Source organism: Orcinus orca, chromosome 5, assembly GCF_937001465.1.
Source record: "Orcinus orca chromosome 5, mOrcOrc1.1, whole genome shotgun sequence".
NCBI classification, from domain to species: Eukaryota; Metazoa; Chordata; class Mammalia; order Artiodactyla; family Delphinidae; genus Orcinus; species Orcinus orca.
Window position 1 is genome coordinate 94313670 of NC_064563.1, and position 24875 is coordinate 94338544.

Below are 24875 nucleotides of genomic sequence, written 5' to 3' on the forward strand. Positions count from 1 at the left end.
AAATTCATTGTTCTGAATATGGATATCCAGTTGCCTCATGACTATTTGTTGGAAAGACTGTTCTTTTCCCATTGAATGGTCTTGGCCCCCTCGTTGAAAATCAGTTGACCACGGATACGTGGGTTTATAACAGTATTACTCATAATAGCCAAAAGGCAGAAATAACACCAATGTCCATCAATTGATGAATGAATAAAGTAAACATTGTATATCCATACAATGCAATATTATACAGACATGAAATAATATTCAGCTTTAAAAATAAAGGAAATCCTGACTTTTGTGACAACATGGATGAAGCTAGAAGACATTATGCTAAGTGAAATAAACCAGACGCAGAAAGACAAACATTGTATGATCTCTGTTATAAGAGGAATCTGAAATAGTCAAATTCATAGAAGCATGTAGTAGAATGGTGGTTGCCAGGGGTTGAGGATAAGGGGAAATGGAGAGAGATGATTAAAGGATACAAAGTTTCCATTATGCAAGATGAATACATTCTGGAGATCTAATGTAAAGCAGTATGAATATGGCTTACAATACTGTATATAATGGTTGATTTTTGAGTATTAAACTAACCTTGCATTTTGGAATAAATGCAACTTAATCATGTTATATTACCTTTTTGTATATTATTGGATTCTATTTCCTGGTATTTTGTTGAGGATTTTTATATCTGTTTACAAAAGATATTAATCTTTAATTTTCTTGTTTTTTAGGTGACTTTGTCAGGTTTTAGTGTAACACTATGCAGTTCTTGTAAAACAAGTTGGCAATTGCTCTCCCTTTTTTTCCTGTGCTCTGGTAGAATTCATACAAGGTTGCTGTTATTTCTTTCTTAAATGTTTGAGAAAATTCACTGATAAAGCCATGTAGGTGTGGCTATTTCTTTGTGAGAAAGTTTTTAATTATATATATATGTTTATCCTAAAATGTTTTAAATATATTTTTTCACTATACAGTTGATATGTAAATACATTCTTATAAAAATTCAAATATTAAAGATAAAACTAAAGTCTCCTTTAACCATTGCCCCATTAAAATTTTTAGTTATGGCTTTACTGCATTTCATCAGGGGAATGACATAATATGATATAGTGGTCTTTGCAGGTTTAGGCTCTACCACTGTGTGGGCTTGGGAAGCCTACTTTAAAGTAGCTGCATCTCAATACCCTCATAAAGTTTTTAAGAGAATCGTATGTGATGATGTACGAACAGTGCTGAGCATAGTGCCTGACACTTATGAAGCCTTCCTTGAATGTTAACATGGAAGTTGTTGTTATTAGACTTAAAAAGATATCAAAATGGATGTGAAGTACATAGGATTTCCTCCCCAGGGTGATCTTGAAAATCCCTAGAGAAAGTGAATTCAGAGCTGAAACAAAGGCCTAAGAAAATTAAGGCCTAAGATGATTAAGAAAAAAGGCCTAAGATGATTAAGAAAAAAATGGGTTAGGCACCTTTAATGGAGGGAGCCCATAAAAGCCCTTGTAAATATTTTTATATTCATTAAAATAAAACTGCAAAAGCAGAACAATGAATTAAGATTTCATCACTAATTATTCATAACAGAATTGAGGGAGGAACAGTAAGAATAGAGGAGAAAAGTGGGGTATATGGCAGAAGTTGCATTTTGTGATGGACAGCAATTCAAGGCACGTCAGAGCCTTGGGGCCCTGCGCCTGCCCTTGGGAGAGAGGCAGGGCCCCTGCTGCCAGAGTCAGCTGTGCTCTGGCATGCACTTTTCGTGAGCCCAGGAGAAAACCATCCCAGTACACATGAAGGTGCCTTCCTCAGCTTTTCTGTATCAAGAGTCCTTTGGCACTCTGCCTCTCCACACATAAAGAAGCTCAAACTTGGGTGAAAAAAAACCTGAGAGTTTGACATTTCACAAGTTGTAAATTAGTGTAACTTATACACAGATAGAAGTTCCATTTGCCATGCTTAGCTCATGTTTCAGTCTGTCTTTCCCCTGCAGTTTCAGAGAGGTACTTTAAGCACTGAGCTGGAGATCCAGCCAAAGAAACAAAATGTCTCTGTGTCCGCAAAGGAAACTGTTCAGGTGCTGTTCTGTTGAAGGAAAACCCAGAGATCCATATAGTCTTCCAGTCACCTTAACTTCTGCGAAAAGATCTCATACGTTGTGATTTTACAGTATACTGTGAATCACCATCTGCAGAGATGTCATCACAATTCTCCAGTTTCTGAAAAAGGGAGATATATAATTTGGTGCTAAAGAATTTGGAGCCAGGAGGGGAGTTATAGTTCAACAATACCTTTGCCATCTACCTCACAGGTGACAGAGAGAATTACACATGAGAGTTTGTATGAAAGGATTTTTAAAAATAGAAAGTCTAAAGAAATGATATTCTATATCGTTATTAGTCTTCTCATTTCCATAGAGAGGAAATGTGCTAGATTAGGTGAAAAACTCAACTTCAACAGAGATCAGAAATGATGCTTAATAGACACACACGTAGAGCACTTTGGGATAGGTGACTAGTAACCTCCAGTGGCCCATGTGGTCTCACTTGATATATAACAAAAAGAATTCTTGGTTTACCTTAGATACTCTTTGGTAGTTCATTTTATCATAAAGAAAAGCAGCATATAATATGTGGAAAAAGCACTGGTATGGAGTGCTTTCCGCTTTCCAGACATAAAACTTTGGAAAGGTCATTTAACCTATCTGATTCTTTTTTGTCCCTATAAATTATGTGTATATAGTCAGTTTTTTGGCATAACAAACCACCCTCAAATCACAGTGGTTTACAATAAGAATAGCATACATTTATTCTCACTCAAGATACACATCTGCCAAAGCGTGGCACAGCTGTGGCTCTATTCCAGCTATGTTCCATGTTTCATATTCTCAGACCTAAAGCATAAACCCCTCTGTGGGGCATGCCTATTATCATGGCTGGAAGAAAGGGCAAGAGAGCTGGTGGATGCCTCTTACAGCTTCTGCACAGTCCTGGCATAGGCCATGTCCACCATCATTCTACTCGCCAAAGAGAAGCACATGGCCAAGGCCGGCATCACTGGAGCAGTGAAGTGCAGTCCTCCCACAACCAGCCAGCAAGTCACATAACCCTCTTACAGGGAAGGATAGTGGTGAAAAGGAAGGGATGAGAATATGTACTTAGTGCTCCAAACCTTTGTGAGTCTCAAGTAAGGAAAGATGTTTAAAAGTGCATTGTAACCCAATGGATTCTCTCTTATTTAAGAATAGCTATTATTGATTAACAGTTCTTTTTACTGTTACTTATTTGGAGGATTAAATCCTTACATATCATTAAAACCTATATTCTCCATTCTTACCACAAACGTTTGTAAAGTTTTTAACCATCTCAGTTGCAGTTTTTTAAAAGCTGTGTATTCATGTCTTTAAACAGTTACAAGTACAGTCATTTATATTCTCTGTTATAACTATATTAAACCCCTTTAGGAAACGTCTTGGGCACCCAGAAAGTTTTTGACATTTTTTCCCCGGATGATTAAAAGTGACAAAATTCTCTTATAGGAAATTTGGAAAATGTTGTTAGGATGAGGAAGAAATTAAAAACACCAGTATTCAAATCCCTGTGTTAATACACACATACAGATATACACAAATATTAATTTTTACTAAATTGGACAGCTAATGAATATACTCTTTGGCAGTGTTTTTCCACATTACTGTATGTTGTTAACATGCATTTTTTCTGACTATGAAATATTTTTGGGAACATGAATTTAACATTTCAATATACAAGACTAATGTATTTAATATGCAATCATATAGAATTATAAAATCCAGTAATAAAGCGATCACTTATGAAACCACTACCCAACTTGAAAACTAGACCATTACAACATCCTGGAAGTTACCTATGTGCTGCTCTGCGGCTGCCCCTTCCCACCTATAGGTAACAACTGTCCCCTGGTTTGTGTACTGTCATTAGCTGCCGCTGCCTCTTCTTCTTCGTGTGTGTGTGTGTGTGTGTGTGTGTGTGTTTTCACATATGTGTGTATCTCCAAATAGTGTGTATCCTTGAGTTTTACTTTGAGCTTTATAAAAACAGTATCATACCCCATTATTTTTAGGGATGAAATGAACATTACAAAATTAGTTGAAATTGTCCTCTACTGTTAGATAGAGAGTCTTCTGCTGTTTTACACAGAACTTGTACATTGATCTTTGTGTGTATCCCCAATTATTTCCTTGGAAATAATTTCTAGAGGTGAAATTGCTGGGTTAAAGGGTAAGAACACTTTTAAAGCTTATATAAAAATAGCTGTACATCAGGAAGTGTGTCCACTTAGAAGATTTTAATGAAACAAACATTCAGATTTGCCTGATGGATAATTATAAATCATTACTAGCTTTCCACTTTGAAAGGCAATAAGAATACACAGTGTTCCAGTGGCTTATCAAATTAAAAAGTGCAAAACCAAATTCCTCAATAATTCAGACTCCCTGAAATCTACTCTGTTCTTGTCACACTGTGATATTACTATCCTCTCAGTTCCTCAGACTAGAAACCTTACAAACATCTTCTCTCTACTGGCCCACCTCCACTTCAGCCACCCCTCACTTCCCCTTAGTCAGTAATCAAGTGCTGCTAGTCTGTGTCTGCAATGTCCCTCGAATCCATCCTTTCCCTTCCATTCTTACAAGCGCTGTTCTAATTAACCCCTGCTAATCTGTCAGGTGGACCGTGACACAACCTCCTAACTGGTCTGCTATCTGTCTTCAGTCTCTTGCCTTTCTAATCAGTCCTTCACTCTGTACTTTCCCAAAACACAGACTTGTCTTTAAAACTGAAACCAAAAGTCGTTGATAGCTCTCCATTATCTACAGGATAAAATCCACACTCCTTAATTAAAGCCCTTGATCTAATCCAACCTACCTCTCCAGCTTTGTTTCCTTGTGATTCACCTTCCACACCCCACCCCAAGAACTTTTTGTGTTATATTCTAGCCAGCCTAGGCTGCCTGTTCCCTATATACTTTCCTGTTTTTCTTTGTTCTTGTTACTCCCTCAGCCTAAAATACCCTTACTCTCCTCCTCCTTTCCAGTGTGTTGAAATGCTACTCATGCTTCAAGGTGCCACTGAAATGCCAGCTCCTCCGTGGAGCTTACCATCAACGTAAATTATCATAGTTATACTTCTTAGATGAGTCAGGCATGTTTTCTTCTCTCAAAGTACTTTGAATATCAAAACATGAAAAAAATATTTTTTACATTTGCTGGATAGAAAATAATGCTGCGTAGAAAAAGCAGAACACAAACTATTTTAAACACATCAATTACAATAAATTTTAAAACTATATAATGTATGTATAGAGATATATATATATATGTGTGTATGTTTATACATTTATATATGTATATATACACACATATACATATATATCTATTGACAGAGACAGAGACCGATAGGAATACTTGAGTTTGGTGTTTATTAAGCTTCTAAAATTCTTTTTGGAATCAGGCAGGATGAGTACTTCTTTAAAAGATTAACATAATGATACTTGTTAGGTTTATTATCTTTCATAAAGATGCTTGCTTGGGCTTAAGCAGGTTTCCATTTTGAAGCTTAACCATATTAGGTCTCGTCGCAGGAGGCCAGCCAGTTGCTTCTCCTTCCTGTTCCAGTGTTCACTGGCTGAGCTGGAGGGGCCTGTTTCCTGGCCGCATCTGTCTAGCCGTAGTCACAGGTGGTGAACAGTCCCCTCAACTGCAAAATGAAGGCATTGCTCTAGATGACTGTTAGACGGATGAGTAGGTGATCTTCAAGGTCCTTTCCACGCTCTGTATTCTGAGATACTTTCCGCTCATGAGACAGAAAAATGCTTAAGGACAAAAGAAAGTGCTGTTTGTTCTCTGCTCTGGCACTTTCACTGGTGTCAAGCAGCCAATTCCTCCTTTTATTAACTCTGAACTGCCAAAAGGTACTGCATGGGAATTAGTGCATTTGGCTTCTGATCCAGGTGTACCACCACCTCTGTGGCCTTGGGTGTGCCGCTTTCTGTCGCTGGGCCTCTGTTTGCCTATCTCTGCAATGATGAAGGTCAGGCTAGATATTCTTTCAGGTTCTTTGCAGCTGTAATGTAATTGTATAATTGGTATGTGTGAAGTACCCAAGGATTTTTTTACCCTATGGTCACTGGCCCACGTTGCAAAGTTAAGAAGTCAGTAGAATGGGATTATTCACAAAATTGTTTTTCCTTCACTAAATAGTGTAGATAGCAAAGTGGAGCGTCAGGGCATGCAAGCAGATGTGTGTGATTGAGGGATATCCTGGCTCCATCACTTACTCCAACTCACCTTAATATATTTTCTCTTCTGATGAGTGTTTCTCAAGTCTTAAAATTGTTACCTTTAGTAATGTAAACCAAAACATTTTGAGGATCTTTTGTAGGAAATTAAAATGTTAGATTAGAGAGTTCAAATATGCACACAGGGCTTCCCTGGTGGCGCAGTGGTTGAGAGTCCGCCTGCCGCTGCAGGGGACACGGGTTCGTGCCCTGGTCAGGGAAGATCCCACATGCTGCGGAGCGGCTGGGCCTGTGAGCCATGGCCACTGAGCCTGCGCGTCCGAAGCCTGTGCTCCGCAATGGGAGGGGCCACAGCAGTGAGAGGCCCGCGTACCGCAAAAAAAAAAAAAAATATATATATATATATATATATGCACACAAATTCAGATCGGTCTAGCAGTAGTACAATACATCTCAAATATATGAACTCTAACTATCATTACAGACTTCCTTTCTTAAGAAAGAGATTCCAAAGTCCAAAGAAGCGTCCCACTTTAATTTCAAGGGACAAGCTAATATTTGATATATGTTACTTGATTCCAGAGTTGCTTCTGGCAAACATAATTGTTACTGTTTAAACAGGTATTTTTTTCTAGCAATTAGAATTTTTTTCATTTTGATGGGTAGTCATAACTATTAACCACCAGCAGTGCAGGGATAATTTACATTCAAATTGTGAGACATCACTCTGTGAATACATAAAATAATTTAGATTTATTTAGAACCTTTTATCGTAAAGTGCTCTACACACATTTCTTTACAATCTGATTGCAAGCTATATATAGGACTCTCCTACCTGAAATAGGGCAGCAACCAAAGTAATTAAAATAAAGGATACAACTTCAAAAAAGTAGTGGAAATGTAGTATGTTCTACTTGTTCCTGTATGCTCTTATGCCTATAGGATTGGAGAATCCATGTTGACCAAATGCACCAGCACAAAAGTGGAATTGAATCTGCTCTAAAGGAGACCAAGGTATGTGAATTACTTCAGATGAGTACATGAGTACATTTACTCATCTGTGTAATACCTATTAAGAGAGAACATGAAAGGAAAAAAGACCCAATCCTTGCCCTTGAGGAGTTTCCTGATTGAATGTACCATATTATGTTTCAACAGCCCTAACACTTAAACCAACTAAAGAAAGGTAACTGTATAAAAGCAATATGATATATACCTAGTATATTATTACATACTCTAGATATATAGGTAGGCACATTAGAATCATTTCATCATTCTTTCCCCACTGAATCTCAGGGGATAACAGCATCAGCCCAGCAACGCCTAGAACCTACAGCTTCCCAGGCTTGCTGCCCTGCCAGAAATAGGGACTTTTGGAGAATACCACAAAGAAGCAAAGCTGGAGTAAGAAGTTATGGGTCCCAGCCTAGAGCTATAAGTTTAATGATCTACTTCCAACTGGAATATTCCAGTCATCTTTGAATTGTGCTATAAGAAAATTGTGTTATTCCCTTACCTACTTTGATTGTGGACTTTATATAAAGCACATTCCACTCACATATATTTTAGATTTGCGTAAGGACAAATAAATTGACTAACACTACCAGGTGCTTTTTTATTTTAACATTCTGCAAAGTGTGACTAAAATAATTTTCATTACAGACTTTTTTGTTGCTGAAAATTTCAAACTACTTTTTCATTGGTGGTTGAGAATTTGTGAGATGAATTGAGGGAGATTTAACCCATTTAAAACTACTTTTGAAGAATATATTTGTGAATTCTCTGTCTACTAAAATTTCTAGGGACTTTTGGACAAACTTCATAGTGAAATTAGCAGGACTCTGGAGAAGATTGGCAGCCGGGAAAAGTACATCAACAATCAGCTTGAGCACTTGGTTCAGGAATATCGTGCAGCTCAAGCCCAGCTGAGTGAGGTAACTGAGGAATGATATCCAGGGTTCATTCCAATTAATGACCCTAATCCCTAAACTTGACACAGCACTTTTTTTTTTTTTAAGTTTTTGGCCTCACCCCACTGCATGTGGGATCTGATTTCCCCGACCAGGGATTGAACCTGCGCCTCCTGCACTGGAAGGCAGAATCTTAATCACTGGACCGCCAGGGAAGTCCCGACACAGGACCTTTCATTTGAGAATCATGAAATACTTTTCACAAACAGCAGCACATTGATTCTCTGCCCACTTTAGGAAGCAAATACAACTTGTCATCTCCATTTTACATGTGATAGAAATTATCTCCTAGAAGTCTTTAAATGTATTTCTTCATTTGATTTAAGTAAAAGAAGTCATATTACTGAGAAACATGGCTTAGAACAGGAACAGAGTGTCAGGACACCTGGTTTTGTTTCTAAGTCTGCTGTTAATTTACTGTCTGAGTAGGAGGAAGTGGAATAGTATGCATTTACATGTGTCAGGGAGAAAAGACATCCTTGCCATTGTGGCTTACAAGCACATAATAAGGAATATGAAAGCAAGACACGTTCGAAGGCAAGCAGTTTAATTAAATGAGCAAATTTTTTAATCTTTTCAAAGTTTTAGAAATTCTACCAAAATAAAATAAAACCTTCAGCCTTTGAAAGCAGCAGTGCTTTGTTCCAACAGTAGGGATCTAAAGGCTTTCCTTTGGGATTTATGCCCCCTCTTCCCTGATGTTGAGGAAGACTACTAATGTCTTCCTCAACAACTGCGAATGTCAGTTGAAGGCATATTTTTTTCTTTCAGCAGACAAGGTTAGAAGGAGAAAAAAATGGAAATAAACTTGAGATACTTCCATACTTTCAGAAGTTCTCAAAGACCAAGCAGAAAGTAACCTTCACTGTTTTATTATTTGTTTAATTAGTTATTCACACATATACACGTCTATTTGCAAATGTTTTTACTTCTAAAATGCTATAAAAAGTCTCTGATTAAAGCCACCCTGTATCTCTCAAACATTGATATTAAATAATTGATTAAGTTCGTTCCCAAGGACATATTCCATATTGTCATACTGTTTGTTAATCCTTATTACTTACTGACTCTGATGCTGTATTATGATTTATTTTTTAGAACATGTTTTCTCTGCATAGCACGCAGATTAGATCGACCAAGAGCCGTTGTCTAAACTGTTTAGGAGTGGCTGAGGACAGTTTTTATTGTGAACCATGCCCCTGTGAGTTACACAATTATTATATGAAGGTTAAGGTAGTTCATCGTTGTATAGTGCTCTTGTTAAATACATGGTGCCTATGAGGGACATAAAATAGCTACCGTTAAAATGTCACTTTTCACAATAGTATTCACAAACAAGGAGGGGCGTTGTCATAAAATGATATGCAAAAATTATAAACACAACGAGGTCATATTTAAGTCATGGGCTTCTGTTTTGAACTTGCCATTAAACAAAATGTTTTCTCCCTCAGGCAAGGGAGCGTTACCAGCAGGGAAACGGTGGAGTAACTGAAAGGACCAGACTCCTGTCTGAGGTACATACTGTGTGCTCCTGCCAGATTCTCACCTGTCAGCGGGGTACCATGGTTCAGAGCCATGAATGGTTTAATCTGCTACTGCCGTGGGTTGTTTCCTCTAGTAATTGCCTCCTGTGGCTCTTAAATCCTTTCCTTCAGGAGAAAATCCCTAAATTGTCTTATCAGTGAATCAATTACCTATTTATATACTACTTGTTTCCACAAAAATGCCTGAAGTTGTTTTACTAAATGTAACATAACACATGCTCATAATATTAGCACATTTATAATCTTCCTTAATCTTTTTTAAAACATAATTGTAATTAATATATAGAAGAGTAGGTAAAGCATTGACTTAAATGTCTTATAATAAATTTTAATGTTAGTCTTTAAGATATAAGATTTGTTTTTAGTGCTTGTTGTTAGTAACTTGTGTGTGATCCTGCGTATTTCTCTGTCCACAAATTGGGAATGGCTTGTAACCCTTTCCCTTCTAAAAACTTATGGAATATTTACATATAGTGTATTTATTTTCATCATCTTGCAGGAGATGTAAGACCTAACATATAACATACTACATGAATTATATTAGTAATACATATATATTATATATTAGATCTTACCCATGTATATTTATATATGTATATTAATAATATATACTCCCATTTTTCACTGAAGAGCTGAGAGGAAAAAAAACCTTACAACAAGGTCAGTAGCCAATATGGGACTAAAGTCCAAGATTATCTTTGGATACAATCAAGTATAATTGTCACAAACTTTTCTGTATAATAGAATTAAGCTTCTTTTATGGAGATTATTTGAAGAGTAAATAGTTATTTTAAAATACTAAAAATATAACTTTAGAAATATTTAGACTCTAACCCCGTGGTGCTTCTAGGCAGATAAAACATTATACAGAAGTAAAGTGCTCACTTATGTTAGGTAAATTAACACTTGAAGGGAGTCCAGGGAACCATTTAGTTCTTTTGGAGTATGTAGTTATCCCCAGTTGTAACATTTCAGGTGCCTGAAAGAAGTTAATTTGCTTTTACTTGGATGAGCACTTTATTCCCAAGGAAGTTTTTACTCACCAGCATGATAAAAATAAAGCCTACTAAGTTACGATTATGGTTTCATTCTAGATCATATCAAAATTTTTCAATTTTTAAAAGATATTTTCTACCTACATTTATGCTAGTTTGGAATTTATAGAGGCTATAGGAGTATAATTTTGAGTATGATATAGAGTACAGATTAGAGCCAATATAACAGCCCAGTGTGCCTCTTGGAGTTCATGGATTAGATAAAGTAAAGCAGTTAGAATATTTTTATATATACCCATATGGTATAAACGTTATTTTTAGTGTCCTGTAGAGGAAAAGGTGGCATATTCTCTTATAAAACTGTAATATTAAAGATACGTAGTAAACTTCTAGAAATTTAAAATCTTTTTAGGATGTTTGTGCTGTTTTAGTTAATAACTGGTCATTAGAGACTGGCATGGTAGATGCTATGAGATAACTGCAAAGCTTGAGTGCTTGATGCCTAAAAAAACAACTTGATCGTTTTTATTCTATCATGTTACAACCTGAGACAGTCAATAAAAGAATAATTTGGTGAAGTTTAACAATAGGAGCACTCTCAGAAGATAAAAAGCTTTTCATGTCTGCATACTTTATTATTCAAATTATGTCCAGAATACTGCTAATATCTTTGTATCCCTTTATGTATGTATTATATCTGAATTAATTTTTTAATACATCATACAAAAATTTTGAAAGTTTATTAAAATACAGTGCTCATGAAAACTTTTGTTTTCAATGAAAGGTTACAGAAGAGCTAGAAAAGGTAAAACAAGAAATGGAAGAAAAAGGCAGCAGTATGACTGATGGTGGTAAGTACACACTCATTTTAAGAAGAAAATGAGCAAAAGAAGAATATATCTTTAAGAAATCTATTTTTTAAAGAGGTATTAATAAATAGGAAGGCTGCTTTTTAAAATGAATTTGTTTGAAGGGGAGGTACATGGTGCAAAAATGAGGTCTGATAATCAGTATACTGTTTTCCTTATAAATGAACTGAGAAGAGTCATAATTTTTTTTACTATCATTTAGGATTTTTAAAAAAATTCAAACTGTATTAATTCAGAAATAGAGTAGGAGATAGTTAAATATGCACTTTGTTATGCCAGTTTAAAAAAATAATATTTTGTTCTGTTTTCATCAAATGAGCTTCATTATTCCATTTTATGTACAAAAAAAGCACTAAGTGTACGCCCAAACAGCGCAAAGGTGGTGATGTGATGACCTTTTTTTCCCCTCTTCCCTGGGGAAAGGTCAAAGACTGGGCAAGGGTCAAATAGAGAAGAATTAATAATCCTGCAGTAATCATCCTCTGTTGTGAGCTAGTTACTTTGACATGGCCCAGTGGTGATTGCCTAAGGCCCTTCGTTGCTCTAGAAAGATTTTCTAGAGTTCTAACAGAATATACTGAGTGATCTTTCAGAAGGTGATGTATAGGGGGTTTGTAGAATGTTTGAATGAGCCATTAGCTATGTCTTAAAGGTAGTTCTTCCTTCTCTTTTTCTTCCATTGTATCCCCTTTTCCTTTAGATAAATATACTAGCCCCTTAAAAAATATTGAAGACGTTCTTGGGCTTCCCTGGTAGCGCAGTGGTTGAGAGTCCGCCTGCCGATGCAGGGGATATGGGTTCGTGCCCCGGTCCGGGAAGATCCCTCATGCCACAGAGCGGCTAGGGCCGTGAGCCATGGACGCTGAGCCTGTGCGTCCGGAGCCTGTTGCTCCGTAACGGGAGAGGCCATAACAGTGAGAGGCCCGCGTACCGCAAAAAAAAAAAAAAAAAAAAGTGTGTGTATATATATATATATATATATATATAGAAGACATTCTTAAACACACCTTTAGCAACTCTTCCTCTAGAAAAGAAAGGAAGTTCAGCCTCAGTACCTCAAATGCTGCATCATTTCCCAGCCTAGAAATCTCAGGTGTTTAAAATGCCACAGCAAAACTGTGTGAATGTCAGTAAATTGTTGGCTGTGTTTTTAACCCCACTTTTGGCTTAAGACAAAGTGAGGAAAATGTCATACCATTCTGTAATACACTGATACTCCAAATGAACATTTTTATTCCATGTTATTTTCATTCTGCAGCTCCTTTGGTGAAGATTAAACAGAGCTTAACGAAGCTGAAGCAAGAAACTATTCAGATGGACATTAGAATCGGTGTTGTGGAACACACATTACTCCAGTCAAAACTGAAGGAGAAGTCCAACATGACCAGGGACATGCATGCCACAATCATTCCAGAATCTGCAATAGGCTCTTATTAAAACATATCGTTTTTCAGGCTTCTGATTAGTTTTTTTATATCAAATCATATTTCATGTTGCATAGACTTCAAAACACAGTTATTTCTTTAAAAGCATGTTGAACGGGTATTTTTTACATATATACACACATATTGTATGTGTGTATACATACAATGATGATTATGGATGGTCAAAGCCTTTGAATTGAATATAATATTTAATAAAGTAATGAAAAATTCTCACTTTCAAAGAAGCTTTCACTAATCATTACATATGTTAAAGCCCCCACCTGGTGGCTCACTGTCCTTATGGTTCCGTGCACTTGAGGAAGAGGTACATGATGCCAAATGTGTAGGACCCGTGCTTTCTGCAGGTGCTGCCGCTGCTGTCACCACATGGACCTTTGACATAAGCCTGGCCCCTTCCACTGGATCCACACACAAGTACTTCTGCACCCAGAGGCAGCACCCAGTGATGGCTGGGGATTCTTTCCAAGAACCCAAACTACCCTTGCCTCAGCTTTATGGTTACCTAAAATTACATTTTTTAAAAAGAAAGCATCAGAAAAATCTTCAGTATCTTTATTAACATTTGAAGTTTATTATTTATCACAAGCATTTCATGACTAAACTGATTTTATATCTTCTATGATCTAAGGCCACCTAATAAAAAATAAACATTTCAGGGTGTTTGGCCTTGCTTCTATAGTGATGAAAATGTATATACATTTCTCAGTTCTACTTTTTTCTATGGTATCAGCTATACTAAGGAATCATGTTGTAGCAGAAGGAGAGACAGCAAGTCATGTCAAGATCAACCTCCTGATGCTGGTGATCTTTACTTACACGTATTACTGAGCAACTTTCTAGTCTGGGATTTCTAAATTGGTGAAATAAGTAATATTAGAGTGACCAACTTGGAACTGGGGGAAACTGGTGAGATGCACTCAAACCACAAGATAGTCCACATTTATTTTTTGAAAAGAAGGGGAAAATAAATTTACCTTGTGATAAATTTTGATAAGAATACATATATATACAACAAAAATAATAAAATCCCTTTCTCATTTTTATCTTAATATTTTATCCCCACCCCAATTTCTTTTTTTAGCCATTACCTTCTAGATATATACCCTCACACACACAAATCTTTTTCTTTCCTTCATACTCTCTCTAGTTCAAGACTGAGTTTAGATAAAAGAAAATCAGTATGTGTAAACTATTACACAAGAGGGTGGCAATCGATACAATGGCAAAGTCAGTTTATTTAATTTGGGATAACAGGCAGTTTGAAAAAGTCCAAAATTTTTCCCTTCCTGTATGGTCAGAGGAAGGGGCAGAATAGAAAGTGTGAAACCTAACCTTTGGACCCACAAACTAACAGTGATTCCCGTGGAACTTATTTGCATAGGTATTGTCAGGGCTGAGTAGTTTTGTGATGAATTCAATCGATGCAGAGAACCCTTCTAGATAAATCAGAGCTCTCCACAAAATGTACTTTTGCTTGGAAGCAAAGTGCACTCTTCATTTCATGCAAATTCAGTAATCTAAGAACTCTTCCAATAACTACTGTAAGCAACCTATTTTTACGTCCTTTGAAATAACCCAGTTTACTCGGGTTGGGTTGGGGGGCCCTCCTCTCTGTTTCCATAGAGCACTGTGAATAACTCTAATACAGAACTTATTGTACTATATTGTAATTATTTTTTCCTCAACTGTCTCTAGTAGATTGAGCTGCTTGAGGACAAGGAGAAAGTCTTTTTCATTTCCATATTCCTAGCCAAGTCCTAGCACATAGGGTGTGACTTAGTAAGTGAATGGGTAGATGACTGGAATTATGCAGTTCCAGAATATCTTGTAGCTGCTATTCTACAGCAGGTGAATTTAATGTCTTCAAGTCTATGAGATTTGACACAGTTTCAAGATAGTAATTATAAATGATGGGTCCAGGACTGGAATTGGCAGCATCAGTATGAACTCATAGGTTTTTCATACATAGATGAATAGAAAATATAAATATTTATAGATACAGATATGCATATACACATATACATGTATTTACTAGTTCTGTCCTCTAAGAGGGTCTAGAAGCAGTGACAACCCAATAACAATGAGAATACCTAACACATCCTGGTTTCTAAATTTTCTACTTAAAGAAAAAAACCCAACAAACACACCCAGACTTCTTAGAAAAACAACTGATTCCTGGGCTGGGGCAGGGAAAGCACAAGATAAGCCTGGAATACCTTGCTCTGCCAGATAGTAAGGACGTGCTCAGAGAATGATGGGGATATGACTAAAGGACACAGATTGAGGGGTATCCCACCAGCCAATCTGAGATAATTGAGTGTCAAAACAAATAATTATAGTAATAAATTATAACCCACAGAATGAAACAAGAAACCACAAGTCCATACAGATAGAGATAAATGAATCAACAGCAGAAGAGAAGGGTCTTCCTTACAATAGAATGACAGTTAAAGTAAAAGGAATACTGCGTTTAGAAATCACCATCTGGCAACTACCATGCAGGAATATCTCAGAGACACTGCAGGTTCAATTCCAGGCTACCACAATAAAGTGAATATCACAATTAAGTAAGTAACATGAATTTTTCAGTTTCCCATGCATGTAAAAGTTATGTTTACAATATACTGTAGTCTATTAACTGTGCAAAAACATTGTCTTTAAAAAACAATGTACATATTTTAATTACAAAATACTTTATTGTTAAAAAATGCTAACCATCATCTGAGGTTTAGTGAGTCATAGTCATAGTAGTAGCAACAAAGATCACCAATCATATAATAATATAATAATAATTAATAATAAAGTGAAATATTGCAATAATTACCAAAATGGGACACAGAGAATGAAATGAGCAAATGGAAAAATGGCACCAATATTTCTGGTAATTTGAGCTTGCCTCAATTTACCTCTTTATTTAGGGTGACAGATGCTAAAACTCGTAAGCGAAAGTTTAATGAAAAACTGAATATTTACATAATCTCGAAGCCTATAAGATATTACATGAAAAGAAAAATTGTAACTTTATGGTAGAGAAACCTGGCAGATATCACTTTAAGTGATCAAAAGTTAACCTTACTAGTAGTGGAACAAATAGCCATCATGTGTCTCTCCTGAAAAAAGCCCACGTTCTTGAAAATGTATGACTTGAATCTAGTCATGAGGAAACATTAGACAATCCAATGGAGGGACACTGTTCAAAATGGCCTGTGTTCTTCAAAAATGATAGTGTCATGAGTTCAAAGACTGAGGAACTGCTCTAAATTAAAGGAGGTGAAAGAGACATAATTAAATGCAACAAGTGATTCCAGACTGGATCCTGGGCCAGGAAAAAACAAAACGAAACTTTGTTTGTTAGAAAAGGACTTTTTTTTTTTTTTGGCTGCATTGGGTCTTTGTTACTACGCGCTGTCTTTCTCTAGTTGCGGCGGGCAGAGGCTACTCTTCGTTGTAGTGCGCAGGCTTCTCATCGCAGTGGGCGGGCTACTCATTGTGGTGGCTTCTCTTGTTGCGGAGTATGGGCTGTAGGCGCACGGGCTTCAGTAGTTGTGGCTCGCGGGCTCCAGAGCGCAGGCTCAGTAGTTGTGGCACACAGGCTTAGTTGCTCCACGGCATGTGGGAATCTTCCCGGACCCGGGCTCAAACATGTGTCCTCTGAATTGGCAAGCGGATTCTTAACCACTGCACCACCAGGAAAGTCCCAGAAAAGGACATTATTGAGACAGGTAAAATTCAAATAAGGTCTGTAGACTGGATAATAGTATTAAATCAATGTTAATTTTTTGATATTTGTACTGTGGTTATATAAAGGGATATCCTTGTTTTTAGCAATACACACAAGTCTTTGGAGGTAAAGGAGCATCATGTCAGCAACTTGCTCTCAAATGGTTCAGGGAAAAAAATGTACATATACATATGTGTGTGTTTGTATATTCACACACATATAGAGAGAAAGGGAGAATGATTTTTAGAATGTGAACCGTTAACATTTTGGGAAATTTGAGAGAAGAATATATAGAAATCCATTGTACATTTTTTACAACTTTTCTATAAATCTGAAATTATTACAAAATACAAAGGTTAAAAAAAATGATGTTTCTTGGAAATGATATGCTTTATACAGAATTTAGTCCCCCTCTGAATCAAATAGACAATCAACTGTGTAAATCATATAATCTCTCCAATAAAATTATATGGCCTGGTGAACATGTCTTAAGCTTATATAATCATTTACTCATTGACCAAGTAGGAACAATTTTTTGACACCTCTAAGGAAGTTTTTCTCTACTGCCCTCTTAATTTATCTAGGTCAGCATTTCCCATGAGTTTAAACAAAAGCAAAAGTCTCTGTAACCAGTAAATTTGAGAAACGTTAAACAAGTTTCATTTTCTTCAGGACTTCTCATCTACATTGTGAATCTGCAAGCAGCAAATGTAATTCCTTCTTTTTGCAAATATGTAATCACAGACACTTTTCACTCAGAACATGCTTCAAGCATGCAGATTTAATTAAATGGGTATGTGAAAATCAGGATACAAATCTGAGATTATTTTCCAACCTTTTATTAGAACTGGTGGACCTGTGTAGGAATATGAGAAAACATGTAATTCTGATTCAAAACTCTGCTGCGTGGATGGTTAACAAGCATGGGATGGATGCTCTCTGAATGTCAGTAGACTGAGGATTTGGGAAACTTTGTAGAGAACATGGGATTAAATGGCCAAGTGCTTTTCTTCTTAAAACTCTTCTCTGCCAGCCCAAAAGGCTTTTTGTGTTTTCTTTAGTCTTCATTATAACAATGCAATTATAGTAGTTAGAAAGCACCCCTCTACTTTGCGGTCAAATAGCAACCATTGTCAAAGCATTACCTTTTTAAAACTGAGTGTGCCCAACAGCCAGGTCGTAATTCCTAAAACTTTATATTTGAAGAGGTGTAATGGCATTTCTAAAGGGTAAAAACAATTTGGGGTTCACTAGTTGTTGTTGCTGTTGCTGTTGTTTGACAAGTCTTTTTAAAAATACAGGGAAGAGAAGGGCAAGAACCATGCTCATCTTAATATGTTCTAAATAGCAGGTCTCAAGCATTGGATTTCCATAATTGGGTGCTGTTGATACAGACATGCAAAGTTCAAACCTGTGATTTGCTGACTTACCATCAGTGCTTTATTTTAGGCCCACCTTGGTCCCCTCCATACTTTGTCCTTGCATTGCTAAGTACTACAAGGACATTTTCCAGTTGACCCTCAGACAGTACCCTAGAGCCCACCTGCTTCTTCTCATCCCCTACTTGAGAAGCTATTGGATAAAGTCTTTGTACATAGCCCCTACTGTGTGGGTCAGTAGTTAACAACTAATTACTGCTTTCTTACCTTACACAGCAGTCTCTAGGCTAGAAACGACTGAAGTTCCTAACTCTAATTGGGAATCAAAATCAAACAGGCAACTTCTAGAAAAATACCCAATTTTTCAGCCCTCTTCTCCCTCAGTTCTTACTTCACAGGTCTCTGGTGGGACCTTGGGTGGTCAGAAATTTTAAAAAGCTCCTCACGTGACTTTTTTTGTTGTTTTTTTGCGGTACGCGGGCCTCTCACCGCTGTGGCCTCTCCTGTTGTGGAGCACAGGCTCCGGACGTGCAGGCTCAGTGGCCATGGCTCACGGGCCCAGCTGCTCTGCGGTATGTGGGATCTTCCCGGACCGGGGCATGAACCCGCATCCCCTGCATCAAGCAGGCAGACTCTCAACCACTGCGCCACCAGGGAAGCCCTCCTCATGTGACTTTGATGCAGCTAATGGAAGAACTACTTTAAGGAGCTACCACTCTAGAAATGTTTCCTGGCTGCGAGTAAACAGGTAAACCATTTTAGATCTAAAAGGGTCTTTAAAGAGGATCTAAATTATTGTTTTTTAAAGTATGGCCTGTAAACAATCTCAAAATGTGCCCTGCCTGGAATGATTTTTAATAAGTACCCTAGACTATGTAACAAACACTAGAGTTTAAGACATACTAATATTAAAAACTGTCACTTAAAAAAATCATAAAACCTAAGCCCCCAAAGGTTAAGTGGCCTGCCCATTTAACAAACCAAGATTAAAAACTTCACGGTTTCCTAAGTGATTCTTAACACGGCTTGAAACAGCTCTGAGGGAACTTCTCGTTCACAGCCCCCGTCACCCATCCTGTCCCATCCACATCCCAACGCAAGATTATACAGTAATATTTCCATTTATATCCAATGACTACTTTTTTCTCTACTCCCTCTATAAAGGCTTTGGCATAGAATACTGCATGGGGAGTCCAGACACTTTGATTCCAATCCCAAGTTTGCTGGTAATGGCCTGCATGACTTTTAGGATGTTACTTCTCCTTAGTGTCAATTTTCTTCTTCTGAAAAGTTAGCAGTAGGACTAGAATATTTTGGATACTTCTAGTCCTAAGACTGCATGATTTTAAAACTTTAACAGGCTCTCCTCCACTGTTTGTAATAACTTGCAATGGTGTACCATCTCCTAAGAGCTGATTGTCAGAGATTCAGAAACTTTGAGAGCATTTGTTAAACTTGTTAGCTTTAAAACCAGCCCATAATGGGAGTACTTACACCATAGAAATAGGAAAACACTAAAAAGCAAGGCTTTAAAAAACAAAAAGAAAACAGAACAGAGATCCGGTTTACCAGCACACCGCTGATAATAAGTATTCAAATGTTCCATAGACTAGAACCAAATGCAGTGAATAGACAACAGAATGTTCCACCATATTTTAAGGTAGATTATTAAAGTACTAACTGAATTAGACCAGATTTGCAAATTGTTCTCAAAACTCATTGTCTCCATAAACCTGAGTGTGTCAAATGTGCATCCCCTGCACCATTTTATTGATGTTACTTTACTGCCTTCCTAACTAAACCCAGTTCCTTTTACTGCTTCTCGAATCAGTAGGCTAAAGCAGCCCAAGCATCTTCTTACATGATAGATTCAAAGATCATGCTTGTACAACTAAAAATATGTAGAATGCACAACGAGTTCAATTACTTGGCTGTAAGAAAACAACTAATTCAGTTCACTGCATCATTAATCCATTTAATTGTATAGCAGCTTCCTATTGATAACAGGAAATGTCCCTGACCCAACCATGCTGAGACTGAAACTGGCCAATTTTCCACAAGCATAAATTTCAGTAAGAATTCTTCATAATACACAGGGACTAAAAATCACAGCCAGAGTTTATTAGATTTTTTTCGTAGTTTCACTGATCTATTGCCCTTGCATATGACCTGGTTTCTTTTACGCTTCCTGGACTTCGTTAGTCATTAAATGTTAGCTTATACTTATGTTCATGACTGGATATTTTATTTCAGATAGATATTGTGATACATTTTAAACCACTTATTCATCTGGTTCTTGGAAACCATTCAGCAGCCCATGAGCTTTACAGAAGGTACTGCTGATCCAGAAGTGTCACCTTCCGTCATATGTCTGACCTATTGGTTTAGGCGATGCTATTTAGTACATTTAAGTAGTACAAATACAACAAAAATTTGATGGAATTACTCCTATATTTTGAGCACAATATTAGGTACTGAGGGAAACAAATATGAATAAGACATTATCCTTCCCTCCAAGAGCTCACAGTCTAATGGGAAAGATATGTGCATATAATTAAAATGTTATAATGCTAAGTTTCCTAACAGAGAAATAAACAGCGTTACTGAAGCTAGTTGAAAAAAGTAATTCTAACTTGGAGGAGACAGAGAAGGATTCATAGAGTTGGTCCTTGATGGATGAGTAAGATTCCAGTAGCAAAGAAAAATGGGGAAAAGCCATTCCTGGCAGAAGGAAAGACACAAAGTCATGGGGGTGTGTTACAGTAAGGGATCAGGTGGTTGAGAGGAAGTATTAGAGGAACATTGGGAGAAAGGAAAGGTAAAATCAATACCAGGATAAGGAGTCAAGCAGGGAAAGTGGTAAATCAAATATGTATCATGCAATAAACTGTAATAATAGACCTGAATGCAGTGGAACACAATTGAGGAAACATGAATCCACGAGGAAGAAATGAAGTTTCAACCAGGTCTTTCTTCTGGAATTTTGCAAAATGAAGAAGAGGAGAAGCAGTATTCTAAGAAGACTAACGTGAACAAAGGCACAAATATAGTGATTGTCACTCTATATGCCAGGCACTGTGCTGAGCGTCTTATCTATATTACCAGATTTCATTTTGCAACTGAGTGAGGGAGGTATTATTTCCATTTTACAGATATGAAACTGAGCTGCAGAGAAGCTAAGTAACATGCCCAAGGCCCCACAGTAGTAGACTTGAACCCTTTATGCGATAATACTTTCAATCTGAGAAACGTAAAGATATATGATGTGGGAGGGCAACGGTAAGTCAAGCTGGTTATAGTGTAATACATTTTTAAAATTATAATAATCCTTTATTGAGCAACTACTGTTTTGAAAGGAACTTAATATACGTACAGGCATACCGTAGAGATACTGTTGTTCAGTTCCTGACCACCGCAATAAAGTCACACAAATTTTTTATTTCCCAGTGCATATAAAAGTTATGTTTACACTATACTGTAGTCTATTAAGTGTGTAATAACATTATGTCTAAAAAATGTAAATACCTTAATTTAAAAATACTTTATTGCTGAAATATGCTAACCATCATTTGAGCCCTCAAAGGGTCGTCATCTTTTTGCTGGTGGAGGGTCTTGCATCGCTATTGATGCTGCTGACTGATGAGGATGGTGGTTGCTGAACGATAGGGTGGCTGTGGCCAATTTCTTAAAATAAGACGACAGTAAAGTTTGTTGCATCGATTGACACTTCCTTTCACGAATGATTTCTCTGTAGAGAAATCATGATTTCTCAATTCTCTCAAACCCTGCCACTGCTGTATCAACTAAGTGTATATCATATTCTAAATCCTTTGTTGTCATTTCAACAATCTTCACTAGGAGTAGATTCCATCTCAAGAAACCACTTTCTCTGCTAATCTATAAGAAGCGACTTCTCATCCGTTCAAGTTTCATCCTGAGATTGCAGCAACTCAGCCACATCTTCAGGCTCCACTTCTATTTCTAGTTCTCTTGCTATTTCCATCACATCTGCAGTTACATCCTCCACTGAAGTCCTGAACACCTCAGAATCATCCATGAGGGTTGGAATCAACTTCTTCCAAACTCCTGTTAATGTAAGTGTTTTGATCTCTTCCCATGAATCTCGAATGTTCTTAATGACATCTAGAATGTTGAATGCTTTCCACAAGGTTTTCATTTTCTTTGCCCGGATTCCATAAGAGAAATCACTATCTAAGGCAGCTATAGTCTTACGAAATGTATTTCTTAAATACTAAGACTTAAAAGTCAAAATGACTCCTTGATCCGTGGGCTGCAGAATGGTTGTTGTGTTAGCAGGCATGAAAACAACATGTATCTAATTGGACATCTCCATCAGAGATCTTGGGTGACTGGGTGCATTGTCAATAAGTGGTAATATTTTAAATGGAAACTTTTCTTCTGAGCTGTAAGTCTCAACTGTGGGTGTGTATTCCATAAGCTATGTTGTAAAAAGATGCGTTGTCATCTAGGCTTTGTTGTTCCATTTAGAGAGCACAGGCAGAATAGATTTAGCAGAATTCTTAAGGGCCCTAGAGCTTTGGGAAAGGTAAATGAGCATTGCCTTCAACTTAAAGTCACCAGCTGCATTAGCCCCTAACAGGAGAGTCAGCCTGTCATTTGAAACTTTGAAGGCAGGCATTGACTCCTGGGCCACTATGAAAGTTTTAGCTGGCACCTTCTCCCAATATAAGACTGTTTCATCTATGTTGAAAAATCTGTTGTTTAGTGTAGCCAGCTACCTTCATGAAGTATCTTAGCTGGATCTTCTGATAACTTACTGCAGCTTCTACACCAGCACTTGCTGCTTCACCTTGGACTTTGATGTTATGGAGGCAGCTTCTTTCCTTAAAACTCATGAGCCAGCCTCCACTGGCTTCAATCGTTTCTTCTGTAGCTTCCTCACCTCTCTCAGCCTTCACAGAATTGAAGAGAGTCAGGGCCTTCCTTGGAATTAGGCTTTGCCTTAAGGGAATGTTATGGCTGGTTTGATCTTCTATCCAGACCACTAAAACTTTCTCCATATCAGCAGTAAGGCTGTTTCTCTTTCTTATCACTCGTGTGTTCACCGGAGTAGCACTTTAATTTCCTTCAAGAACTTTTCCTTTGCATCCACAACTTGGCCAACTGTTTGGCAAAAGAGGCCAAGCTTTCAGCCTGTCTCAGCTTTTGACATGTTTTCCTCACTAAGCTTGATCATTTCTAGGTTTTGAATTAAAGTGAGAGACGTGCGACTCTTCCTTTCATTTGAACACTTAGAGGTCATTATGGGGCTACTAATTGGCCTAATTTCAATATTACTGTGTCTTAGGGATTAGAGAGGCCCGAGGAGGGGAGTGCTGGGGTACAGCCAGTCAGTGGAGCAGTCAGACACATGCACCATCTATCCATTACGTCTGCCATCTTATATGGGCATGGTTCGTGGTGCCCCGAAACAATTACAATTGTCACATTAAAGATCACTGACCCCAGATCACCATAACAAGTATTATAATAATGAAAAAGTTCAAAATGTTGTGAGAATTACCAGTACATGACACAGACACGAAGTGAGCAAATGCTGTTAGAAGATTAGTGCTGATAGACTTGTTCAACAAAGGGTTGCCACAAAGCTTCAATGTGTAAAAAACACAATATCTGTGAAGCACAGTAACGTGAAGTGCAATAAAACAAGGTATGCCTGTATTAAATTTTCAGAACAGCTTGAAGAAAAGCTTTGACCAAAGTCACCCAGTTAGTGGCAAAGCCACACAAAAAGGGCAGAGGGAGCTGAGTGAGGGAGGGAGACAAGACACCAGTCATGACTTTCCAGAGAGGTATCAGTGGAAAATAAGTGAGGAAGTCTTGGTAGCTGTGGATGACAACTACACCATTCTAGGCCTTCTGCCACTGACCCTTCTTCCATTTGAACAGAGAGAAGGAACCAGAGGCAGGGTCAGGAGAGAGGCCCTACTTTATCTGAGTCTCATGGGGTTTGAAGCATGTTCAAAACATGCATGTGGATACACTCAAATAGGCAGCTGCTGGGACTGTCAGTCAGTAGTTGGTATGGGAGATGGTGGAGGAACCTGAATTGAAACTAAAATGGAAAATGAGAAAATGGACCAAGCTTCCGTGCCTTGGAGGGGGCCCATATGGCAAAGACTGAGTCTGCTCAGGGATGTCACGATTTAGTCCAGTCTGGAATCAGGAAGTGGCGATCCTGAGGTTTCAATCCAGGGACATGGGTCAGAGCAGAGTGGATATGATACCAAACACTAAAGTAGGTAAAGCCAGATTGTGGAGAACGAGTATAAGAGCTGGTCTTCCCAGGCCCTGGGGCTGGTAGGGAAATAGGATTTGGTAGGGATACTGGATGGGTGTCCCCATGCAGTGAACACACCTGGGAGGGGATCCAAAATGCCCAGGACGCCAGAAAACACAAGGCCCTTGGAAACCACTCCGTAGCCCCATTATTTCCAGAGGGTACTGCCGATCCAAGGTGCCCCCTTCAGTCAGATTTCTGACCTCCTGGCTTAGGCAGATGCTCTTTGGTCCTGCTCGCACTGGGATTCTGGAAGGGGCTGGAGTGACTCTGGCCTCACATACGCCCATTGCCCGTGAGCAGTTCAGCCCTGCCCATTTAGGTAGGGTTGGGAGCCCTCAGGTAGCTGGGAGCCAGCAAGGCTGC

The 24875-nt window shown here is 37.9% G+C and overlaps 1 protein-coding gene across 1 annotated transcript in view; it reads left to right on the top strand.

Moving 5' to 3' along the window:
• IFT57 (intraflagellar transport 57) overlaps positions 1–13311 on the top strand; it is a 60178-nt gene extending 46867 nt beyond the window's left edge. Inside the window, exons 7-11 of the mRNA XM_004272079.4 lie at positions 7207–7278; positions 8067–8198; positions 9686–9748; positions 11558–11624; positions 12901–13311. Coding sequence (XP_004272127.1) covers positions 7207–7278; positions 8067–8198; positions 9686–9748; positions 11558–11624; positions 12901–13079 — 513 coding nt within the window. The 3' untranslated portion in view covers positions 13080–13311. The remainder of the gene's footprint in view (positions 1–7206; positions 7279–8066; positions 8199–9685; positions 9749–11557; positions 11625–12900) is intronic.
• Positions 13312–24875: the final 11564 nt, after the last annotated feature.